General features: G+C 48.7%; 5 protein-coding genes across 5 annotated transcripts; 3 read left to right on the top strand and 2 right to left on the bottom strand.

The window, feature by feature from the left end:
- Window positions 1-24: 24 nt before the first annotated feature.
- N7487_010623 (ADP-ribosylation factor family protein) lies at window positions 25-841 on the top strand (the record flags this gene model as incomplete). The annotated part of the gene is made up of 2 exons (XM_056878353.1): window positions 25-73; window positions 129-841. 2 exons carry the CDS (start codon window positions 25-27, stop codon window positions 839-841), a joined length of 762 nt encoding a protein of 253 aa, XP_056726933.1.
- A 414-nt stretch (window positions 842-1,255) lies between these two features.
- Window positions 1,256-2,923, bottom strand: N7487_010622 (phosphatidylinositol N-acetylglucosaminyltransferase subunit A/GPI3; the record flags this gene model as incomplete). The annotated part of the gene is made up of 5 exons (XM_056878352.1): window positions 1,256-2,240; window positions 2,289-2,677; window positions 2,730-2,764; window positions 2,817-2,848; window positions 2,907-2,923. 5 exons carry the CDS (start codon window positions 2,921-2,923, stop codon window positions 1,256-1,258), a joined length of 1,458 nt encoding a protein of 485 aa, XP_056726932.1.
- A 290-nt stretch (window positions 2,924-3,213) lies between these two features.
- On the top strand, window positions 3,214-5,697 carry N7487_010621 (putative ATP-dependent RNA helicase DBP6; the record flags this gene model as incomplete). The annotated part of the gene is made up of 1 exon (XM_056878351.1): window positions 3,214-5,697. The coding sequence occupies one exon, from the start codon at window positions 3,214-3,216 to the stop codon at window positions 5,695-5,697; it is 2,484 nt and encodes an 827-aa protein (XP_056726931.1).
- A 1,015-nt stretch (window positions 5,698-6,712) lies between these two features.
- xlnD (beta-xylosidase XylA) lies at window positions 6,713-9,091 on the top strand (the record flags this gene model as incomplete). The annotated part of the gene is made up of 1 exon (XM_056878350.1): window positions 6,713-9,091. The coding sequence occupies one exon, from the start codon at window positions 6,713-6,715 to the stop codon at window positions 9,089-9,091; it is 2,379 nt and encodes a 792-aa protein (XP_056726930.1).
- Window positions 9,092-9,514: 423 nt separating this feature from the next.
- On the bottom strand, window positions 9,515-10,837 carry N7487_010619 (uncharacterized protein; the record flags this gene model as incomplete). Its single annotated transcript, XM_056878349.1, has 3 exons — window positions 9,515-10,338; window positions 10,489-10,618; window positions 10,694-10,837. The coding sequence occupies 3 exons, from the start codon at window positions 10,835-10,837 to the stop codon at window positions 9,515-9,517; spliced, it is 1,098 nt and encodes a 365-aa protein (XP_056726929.1).
- Between the last annotated feature and the right edge of the window lie 46 nt (window positions 10,838-10,883).

Raw genomic sequence — 10,883 nt, 5'->3', positions numbered from 1 at the left:
GAGCTCCCCATAGGGAACGCGATCATGTATCACCTGGCCAAGTCGCTGTACTTAGCCGCCACGAGCAAAGAAGGTAACTCACTCTCTCCTATCGCATAACCTTCCACGCTGATTACCCTGAACTACAGAGTATTCTGTTATCCTGCTTGGATTAGATAACGCCGGCAAAACAACACTCCTCTCCCAGATCAAGGCGCTGTACCAACCCCGTTCCGACGGCGCCCCAGCACCCAACCCCGGGAAAACGGTCCCCACCGTCGGGCAGAATGTCGCAACGATAGCCCTACCAGACATGAACTTGAAGATTTGGGATGTCGGAGGCCAGATCTCCATGCGCGGACTGTGGCAGAGTTATTACACTAGCTGTCACGCGATCATCTTCGTGGTCGATAGTGCCGACGTTGGTCAAGATCCCGATATCGCGCGGCTTGCTCGGCGCGCAAGCTCCGTGGCAGGTCCAGCGCGCAACGGCACACGAGGGAGCACAAGTGCCGAGGCTTTTTCAGAGCAAAACGTCGGAATCAATGCCGCTAGCAGTGAGTTCGGGCGATTAGATGAGTGCCGCCAAGTGCTCGAGTCGGTCTTACAAAGTGCCGACGTGGCTGGTGTTCCTATCCTAGTGTTGGCAAATAAGCAGGACCGTGAGGACTGTGTCGAAGTGGTTCGCATCAAGGAAGGGCTTGTCCGGAAAGTGTTTGAAGGAGAAACAGGAGGCGGCGTCCGTGACAGCCGTGTGCTGCCGGTCAGCGCGCTGCTTGGGTCTGGCGTACAGGCCGCTGTGGAGTGGGTACAAAGTCGTGTCAAGTGGAACAAAGAGGGCAGGCCTCCAGTGATGCGTTGATTCGAACTTGGGGCTGCCGATAATTCTCGTACATGATGTCGAGCGCAGCATCTGATGCATAATGGTGTTTGTTCATGATAATTACATTTTCTGTTAATATACCAATGGAGTCTATTCGATATGAAGTCTAGTTAACTATCAGCTACCCGTATTATTTAAGCGGGTGAAACTATTGCAGGAACGATTTCAGGCATTTTATTCCGCTAGGTAGACATTATGTAAGTGGTATTATGAATGAGAATATGTAAAAATGGGCCGCGGAGGATGAGAGGACATGAAGGGGGTGGTTAGAGGAGGTTAGCAGCCGTCCAAGACAAGCAGGAGGTGCAGAACCGAGAGTAGACCTTCCTGCAGAAAGAATTGATAGGCCGGTGTTTTCTGCGCCGAGGATTGTTTTCTTGTCTTTTTTTTTTTTCAGCGAACACTTCTGGTGGTCTGGGTTTTACTCGCCGGTGGCTTCTTTGGCCAGCTTCGTGCGATATCAATGTTGGCTCGTGGAAACCACATCTCAAGGAAGACATAGATCAAGAAGTCAATCACCACACACAGGCAGAACAGCTTGCCTGCCCAGACACCACAGCCGTAGTAGCGTTTCAACCGGTCAATAAGCGCAAAGCTGCGGACACGATCCCCACTCGCTTCCCAACCTTGGCCTGGGTAGTAACCGTAAAACTCCTCTGGGCTAATGTCACCAATTATGCCTTCGTACACACGCTCTGTGCGCGCAGCCACGTCCCGCCATGAATACATCATCTTAACTTGATCATGAAATCGGTCCGTTCGTACTTTGTTCGAGCGCAAAGCCGCGATTGCCTTGCTAGTCGCAAGCACAATATCGTCCTCTTCCGGTTTCGCAAACGTTGTCATATGCTGGGGTAAAACTTCTGGAATGCCTCCAACACGGGTACAGACAACGTAAAGACCACAACTGGCAGCTTCAACAATGACTGTTCCAAATGCTTCTGTCAGACTAGGATGGAGGTAAATGTCACCTCGCACCATCACATCTCGGACCTCCTCGTGTCGAACCGAACCTAGAAGTTCGACTTTATCTTGAAGCACATTGCGTTCCAACATCTGCTCCAGGTCGATTGCTTTGGGACCTGATCCTGCGATAATAAAGCGAGTGTTGGGATTAGAGGCAAGAATCCGTGGTATTGATGCGATGAGAAGATCAGTGCCTTTGTTGTAAAAGAGTCGCGAGATGACAACGATTGTGATCGTGTCGTCGGGTCCGATTGGTCTGGGGGACATTGGAGCATCGGCAGGTGAGCTCAGGCCTTGATCAGGCGCACGAGTAGTATGAGACAGAGGGCAGAAATTCTCCGCTACCACAGCGTTTGGAATGACCGACACCATTAATGGATCTAACGAAGCCCGAAGTACTGTGTTTTCCTTGCTACAAGTTTGTTAGTTGAGTTGCGCAGTACATTCGCGGGGGACCTACCAAGTGTGACTAACGCAAATCGCATGATCAACATCACTCAAAGTAAACTTGAGTAATTTGTTGGTGAGAATTGATGCTGCGTCAGCGAATCCGAAGAGCGAATGGTCTGTGAACACAGTCCGCAGTCCCATAGTTCGAGCATGGAGAATAGCTTCTCCACAGAAGCTGCTTAAACTGGCATGGCCATGAACGATGTCAATCTCCTCTCTGATGACGATATTGCGGAATATGGGGAAGAAAGAGAAGACGGTAGGGAATGTCGTTTCGCGGTAGATGACGAAGAATGGCACATGGTAGATCTTCAGTCCATTGGTGAGATATCGGACTCCGGTGCGTCCTTTGTATGCATGGGTAATAACAATGACTTTATGTCCTCGATCGATGAGTTTCTGAGGAGCAATTAGGAGAAGCGCAGACAGAGCGACAAGGTAGCGTGCTTACGGACGACAATTGGTATATGTGACTCTCAATTCCACCTAGAAAAGTATAAGTAATTGCGTAAACTGCAAGGGAAAGAACGAGGCATACCTGACTGGGGAAAAAAGAAGTCACTGACCATTCTATATCCAGAGCGATGTTAGCAAGTAATCGCGACTTGTAGATAGAACGAATACTAACGCGATGTTATACGGCATCGTGGCTGTGATTCTCGGGACGAGAACTCCGAGGTAATGAATTTGCTTGTGTCAAATTCCTTTCCATGGCTAATAGATCTGCTGTTTAAAACACCAGTCCATCCAAGCCAATAAATAAGGAGACTTGGAGACACACCTGTGGACATCTGGAAGCTGTCCCGATAAGCAGGGCGGTATTGCGGGCGGTAATATTATTATGTCTTCTGCCGGCATAAAAGATTCAGAGAAAAGGAATTTGATCCCCACGAGGTATCCAGCGCCAACTCCGACATTGGGGGAATTACATGAGAATGGTCGAAAAAAACTCGGGACTCGAGTCCTCTAAGAGGGTTGATGTGACTCCTAAATCCACAAAGTCTCAGAAGCGCAAGAGAGATCCCCATGGCTCGCAGCCTACAGCGACCCCCACGCCGACGAAGAAGCACAAGAAACGCGAAAGCTTGCCGATCGCAGAGGTCACAGATGATAGCAGCACCAAAAAGCGCAAGCATCTCAAGGATGCGCTTCAAGGATCGAATTCCCCGGAAACGTCCCGGAAAGAAAGTACTCTCTCGTCAGACCGCAGAAAAGCGACGGCTGCAGACTCACGCAACGACGTCAGTGAAACGACAGGGAAATCGAAAAAGAGCAAGCGAAAGATCTCTGGAACGGACGACACATTGGATGATGCGACTGCATCTGTGATTACAGGAAATGATGATGAAGAAGTTGAAGCGCCGGAAGTTGAACAGCGCAAATCGAAGAACAAGCATTCTGGGATTATGTCAAAGTTCGAGCGCACCAAAACCGTCTCCAGTGCTAAGGCCAAAAAAGCCGAACCCGAAGCCGTTGAAGACGAGACACCTGCTGTCGAAGCTGTCTACGCACAGGGTCTTGAACGACTACCTCAGCCCGAAAACCCACCCGAGCCAGAGCAACTCCCAACATATTCATCTCTACCGCCGTGGCTGGCCAATCCGTTGCGCAAATCAGCTCAAGATACCAAGAAATTTTCTGAGCTCGGAATCAAGCCAGATCTTCTCAAAATCCTGGAGCAACATAACTACAAAGAAGCCTTTGCTGTGCAGTCTACCGTCATTCCACTTCTTCTGCCAGGAGAGCAAAACCACCCAGGAGATCTTTGTATCTCTGCGGCAACTGGATCCGGAAAAACACTTTCCTATGTTCTCCCTCTTGTCACCGCTCTGCCGCCGAGACCTGCCTCCAGACTTAGAGGATTGATTGTAGTTCCCACACGAGAGCTGGTTAAGCAAGCTCGCGAGTCCTGTGAACTATGTGCTTCTGGATCCAGACTTCATATCGGAAGTGCAGTCGGTAATGTGGCTATAAAAGATGAGCAGAAACTCTTGATGCGAGTGGACCAGGTTTACAACCCGGCTATCCAGAAGCAACAACGTGACGGATTGAACGGAAACGATTGGATGAACTTGAGCCTGGAAGATTGTGTCAGTGAAGCAATTGGCTCTAACGGGTCTCTTCCTGGACACATCCAGCGATCCGAACCGAATGTCGACATCCTTATCTGTACTCCTGGTCGCCTGGTTGACCACATTCGCTACACCAAGGGCTTCACCCTCAAGCATCTTGAATGGCTGGTGATTGATGAAGCAGATCGTCTCTTGAACGAAAGCTTCCAAGAGTGGGTTGATGTTGTCATGAACTCGCTAAACAGTCGGGAGGCCCCGGAGACCTTTGGGCCGGGTGGAAAGCTTTTGTCTGAATTGGGACTTCCGATTGATGCTAAGCCTCCTCGGAAGGTGGTTCTGAGTGCAACAATGACCCGCGACATTTCCAAACTCAACTCCCTGCGCCTCGCTAACCCAAAGATGGTTATCATCGGGTCTGAGGATGCTGCAGACGAAGAAGACCCCTCTGCTATTCATCCAGATGCCCACTTCGCCCTACCACCAACTCTGTCTGAGCATATTGTTCAAGTTGGCGATGGGTCTCTCAAGCCGCTTTATCTGCTGCGTCTTCTTCTTTCTCACATTGAGATTAGTGGGGACCGAGCGCCGAGCGTGTCTGATTCATCCGACTCTGACAGCTCTAGTTCAGATGATGACACTAGCTCTGACGACGCTACTAGCTCTGACGATGATACTAGCTCTGACGAATCATCTGATGACGACACTTCATCCTCTGGGTCAGATGCGGAGTCAGACTCAGACTCAGACTCGGATTCTGATTCTGATTCTGATTCTGATTCTGATTCTGATTCTTCGGACTCATCTGACTCGGAATCCGATGCTATGGAACTCGTTCCCTCGCCCTCGCGTAAGACTGTTCTGATTTTCACCAAATCATCCGAGTCTGCATCCCGACTTGCCCGTCTCATCTCTCTTCTGCATCCCGCATTAGCCAAGCGCGTGGGAACAATCATTAAATCCAACAAATCGTCTGCGTCTCGCAAGACATTGACGGCTTACCGACAAGGTCGCATCTCGGTGATTGTGGCTACTGATCGTGCCTCCCGTGGTCTTGACCTGGAATCTTTGACTCATGTCATCAACTACGATATCCCGACCAGCATCACCACTTACGTCCACCGAGTGGGACGTACCGCCCGTGCTGGACGCGCAGGCTCTGCGTGGTCCCTCGTTGCTCACCGCGAGGGTCGCTGGTTTGCCAACGAGATCGCAGCCAGTGTGGACGGCCGGATCACGCGTACCTCGAACATCGAGCGTGTCCAGATCAAGACGAACGCATTAGACTCACTCAAGCCTAAATATGCTAAGGCTCTGGATAAGCTTGAGCAAGAGGTCAAGCGTGGCTAGTGTGGCTTCATATGTGTTTGCGATTTATTGTATTTTATGAGTGGTTACGTGTTGGTCTGCATTCATAGCGTGTTCTTGTATCATAATATGTTCACAAGTCTTGCAGTCTCATGGTTTACGCACTACCGTCCCTGTCTTACCTGTAAATCAACGTGCTAGTTGTAGGATGGGCCAGCCCTTTTTTAAGCTATGACAAGGCTGCTATGAGCCTACCCGATACTCCGTATCTCATTAAAACCACGAAATTCTGGGTATTTATTTTTATTCAACCCGGATCTATTGGCTTTTATCCTCGAAAAAAGTTGAGGAGATTGTGTACTTAGATGTTTCTAATTAACTACAAGGCAGGTGATCCCCCAAAGGGTTTTGGGCCATTGACCTCGCCAAGACGGCAAAACCTCGGATATATCTTGTCTATTAGCCGGCCCTGAGGGGGTTGGGCCTCTGATGAGAAATACAATATGCGTGAGATGCGTTCATCATTAATATGAAGGGGTCATTTTAGGCTAAACTGGCCGAATCCTATTATTTCGTCAGCGGATGGCTTATGGCTTGAATAGCTTGTTCTGGAGGTTAATTGGGACTTCAGGTATCAAGTCTTTTCAGATATCACCGCTTTCTATGAAGAGGGCATTAATCCATATACTCAAGTGGTTGTTGAAGTTATTATAAGGCTAAAATGAAGTTCATGGAAGATAAACCCGGTTGAAGTCAACCCTGGTGTAGAGTTACCCATGCACCTTCACTCCCTTGACCCCCTTGCACCCCTAAACAACCAACGGAAACCAACGGATGACCTGATCGACAGGGATCGGTAAATGGAGAGAATCTCAGGCTAAATTGTTCACTTCAAGTATCTGCAACTGCCGAAGCCCCGCGTGAGATCCCCTGGGATTGGCCATGAAGTTTCCAAACTTGGTCCAAATGTGTGGGGGAATTTCTAACCCCGGACTATAAGTTGTTACCTCCATCGCAAAAATGTTGGAGTATCAGTTTACGAAGGCAGCCTTCTACAATGCCTATCACTTCACTACTTGCCTTGTTGGCGGCCTTCGCGCCAACTGTGTTGTCTCAGGACAACTCCAGTTATGTGGACTACAATACTGAGCCACAACCGAACCTTTACCCCGAAACGATGGCAGTAGTCGATTTCTCTTTCCCAGACTGCTTCAATGGTCCACTTAGCAAGACAATTGTCTGTGATACCACCGCAAAGCCACATGACAGAGCGGCTGCCCTCATTTCCATGTTCACCTTTGAAGAACTCGTGAATAGTACTGGAAACGTCATTCCCGCAATTCCCCGGCTGGGCCTTCCACCGTACCAGGTTTGGAGCGAAGCTCTACATGGTTTGGATCGAGCAAACCTCACCGAATCCGGGGACTACAGCTGGGCTACCTCGTTCCCATCCCCCATCCTCACCATGGCTGCCCTGAACCGCACCTTGATCAACCAGATCGGTCAAATTATATCAACTCAAGGGAGAGCATTCAACAATGGGGGTCGGTATGGACTCGATGTGTATGCGCCCAATATCAATTCCTTCCGCCACCCAGTGTGGGGCCGTGGGCAGGAAACTCCAGGCGAGGATGCCCAACTCTGCTCGGTTTACGGACTTGAGTACATAACAGGCATTCAGGGTGGCTTGGACCCCAAGGATCTGAAATTAGCTGCGACAGCAAAGCATTACGCTGGCTATGACCTCGAGAATTGGGACAACCATTCAAGACTAGGAAATGATATGAACATCAGCTCATATGACTTGGCTAGCTATTACACCCCTCAATTTGTCACGGCAGTGAGGGATGCAAGAGTCCACAGCGTGATGTCGTCGTATAACGCAGTCAATGGCGTTCCCTCATCGGCCAATTCTTTCTTGCTTCAAACTCTGCTTCGCGACACCTGGAACTTTGTCGAGGATGGCTATGTTTCTTCTGACTGCGACGCTATCTACAATGTATTCAACCCCCACGGATATGCCTCCAGTGTGTCACTCGCTGCGGCAAAAAGTATACAGGCAGGGACAGATATTGACTGTGGGGCGACATATCAACTCTATCTGAATGAGTCGGTCTCCCGGGGCGAGATCTCTCGCAGTGAAATTGAACGTTCTGTCACTCGTTTCTATTCAAATCTCGCCAGTTTGGGCTACTTTGATGGCAACAACAGCAAATACCGAGATCTTGATTGGTCCGATGTTGTAGCCACCGATGCATGGAACATTTCATACGAGGCTGCTGTAGAAGGAATTGTCCTTCTCAAGAATGATGGCACTCTACCGCTGTCCAAGAATACCCAAAGTGTTGCATTGATTGGACCATGGGCAAATGTGACAACTACATTACAGGGGAATTACTATGGTGCAGCCCCGTATCTTACCGGCCCCCTCGCTGCCCTACAGGCCTCCGACTTTGATGTCAACTACGCTTTTGGCACCAATATTTCCTCGGAGTCCACTTCTGGATTTGAATCTGCTCTATCGGTTGCGAGGAAGTCTGATGTGATCATCTTCGCCGGTGGAATTGACAACACGGTCGAGGCAGAGGGGGTGGATCGCGCAAACATCACCTGGCCTGGTAACCAGCTCCAGCTGATTGAGCAGCTGAGTGAGCTAGGCAAACCGTTAGTTGTTCTACAGATGGGTGGCGGCCAAGTGGACTCCTCATCGCTCAAGGACAACAAGAATGTCAACTCTCTGGTTTGGGGTGGCTACCCGGGGCAATCCGGGGGTCTTGCGATTCTGGACATTCTCACTGGAAAGCGTGCACCAGCTGGTCGTCTGACAGTTACTCAATACCCTGCTGAGTATGCTCTGCAATTCCCTGCCACGGACATGAGCTTGCGCCCCAAGGGCAACAACCCCGGGCAAACCTATATGTGGTATACAGGCAAACCAGTTTACGAATTTGGCCATGGGCTGTTCTACACAACATTCAAGGCATCACTCCCCGAATCCCACGGAACCGATAATGGGGCTTCCTTCGATATTGTAAAACTTCTCTCACGCTCAAATGCCGGATACAACGTGGTTGAACAAGTTCCGTTCATGAACTACACCGTCGAAGTTAAGAACACTGGTGATGTTACGTCTGACTATACCGCTATGGCCTTTGTCAACACAAAAGCTGGGCCGAGCCCGCATCCCATTAAGTGGCTGGTTGGCTTTGATCGCCTTGGTGGAATTGGGCCCCAAGCCACTCAGACCATGACAATTCCCATCTCACTGGACAATGTGGCTCGCACCGATGAGAATGGTAACCGCATTGTGTATCCCGGCAAGTATGAACTTGCGCTGAACAATGAACGTTCGGCCGTGCTTTCATTTACTTTAACTGGTGATGCGACCACTATTGCTACTTGGCCCAAGGAGGAGCAACTTGTTCTTCCTTCGTGAAAGGTGTCCTTTGTCGCTGTAACATGATATATAGTTAAATATATGTTCATGTTTTATTTTGGTGAATAGTAGCGATGAGAAAATGCTCGGTTAAGAAATGACCACATATATAGCCCTCTCAACAAGAGAAATAAAACAAAGGTAAAGATACCTAGCACCTGGTCATACTGGTGATCGACCTCGGGAGCCGGTGGCCCTGAGATAACCCGGCGCACGGAAGTTGCAGATCCCACATGATGGAATACAGCCGATTGGGATGTTAGGGTTTCTCAAGAGACAAAACAGCGAAACTGACTATATACATATATGTAATAGGACAGGGGGAAGTCTGGAACAAGTCCCTAATTTGGATGGCAAAAAAAAAAAAAAAAAAAACGAAAAACAAAAAGCGGGTAAAGCAATTATTGACTTCGCTGCTCTCGATCAATTAGCAATTCCTTTCAAAGCAAGTTTCTCTTGGGTGACTCTAGCTTGATTCAAGTAGGCTTCCTCAAGATCAAGTATGACTCCCAGTACTCGCTCACGACTTGCTAGACCATTGGAACTGAACCTAGCTCGATCCACAATAAGACACATCAAATTCAACCGCAATTGCCAACTCACTGGAGATCTTGCCTTCTTGAGTTTATCCAGTTCAATGAACAAGCGCTCGTCCAATCTTCCTCTCCAAAACCAATCAGGTAATTTCCACTCAAACACCAAAAGCATATTCCCTGTGTTCTTTATATCATCCAGGGTATACTTGATAGGACAGACCCACTCAGCAATCAGAACGGCAACTTCTAATGGAATGCTCCTGAAATGAGAAGGTAGATGGCGGCTTCTTGATTCTCGCAGACCTTCGATACCTGCGCAATTCATAGCTTTTTGAACTTCGGACACGACTAGTGGATTCTGATATATAGCGAAATCATGTTCAAACTCCGATAGGACCTGGCGAGGTTCAATGAATCGCACATCGTAATCTGCTAATTGCCACAACTTGTTGTTGCGCCAGTATTTCCGACAGACTTGGACGAGTTTTGCGAGTTTAGCTTCTTTTAGCTTCAGCCCTTCGACTCGACCGAAGAGCACCCAGCAATGGGCATGGACGAGATATCCAAGCAACTTCCCTTTATATTGACTGGGCTGTCTTCCAATGTTTGCAGCATAGAATTCAGTGAAACTAAGATTGTCGTATTGGTTAATTCTCCTCCTACCGACTGTTTGATTATCTGGACCTCTCCTTCCACCGATTCTTGCCATTGCTGGATCATTTGGGGTATAGTAGGGTAACCTGCATGATAGCACGCTATGTTGATGCCAGTCAGACGATACTTGGTATCGGACTACTTGATTACTGTGCTAGTTAGAGAATCTGGGAAGATTTGATCGAATGCCCCTTGTTGAGAACTTACTGACTCGACAAAAGCATGCCCATAGCCGAGGCAAATCGCTGAAGTATGCATCCTCTGTCTCGTGAGATGGCACCATCACATGGTCTAGGTTGGATTTCCAAATTCCTTTCCATTGACCATGTTTGAGTATCTGGTCATGTTCATATATGTTTGCAATCCCAGAATCATACGTGGCTGGGACTTCCATTCCACATAGGAGACATACTAGCGGTGGATCAACACCAGTAGTACTAGCATTGGGGTGTGGAAGTACCATGTTGACACTAGTGATGGGTGTGAAATAGAGAACGAGTTGAATGGCGAATTCATGTATAGTACAGGTCTTGCTGTACTCATAAAATGATGTCATGGTGAATATACACCTGTAGAAGGTTTCCCTCTTTTGATGGCCTTGA

This window comes from Penicillium crustosum, assembly GCF_028827405.1.
Source record: "Penicillium crustosum strain IBT 35664 chromosome Unknown utg000004l_segment0_segment0, whole genome shotgun sequence".
In the NCBI taxonomy this organism is placed as follows: domain Eukaryota; kingdom Fungi; phylum Ascomycota; class Eurotiomycetes; order Eurotiales; family Aspergillaceae; genus Penicillium; species Penicillium crustosum.
Note: the sequence above shows the minus strand (reverse complement) of the source record. Positions and strands in the feature narration are given on the sequence as shown.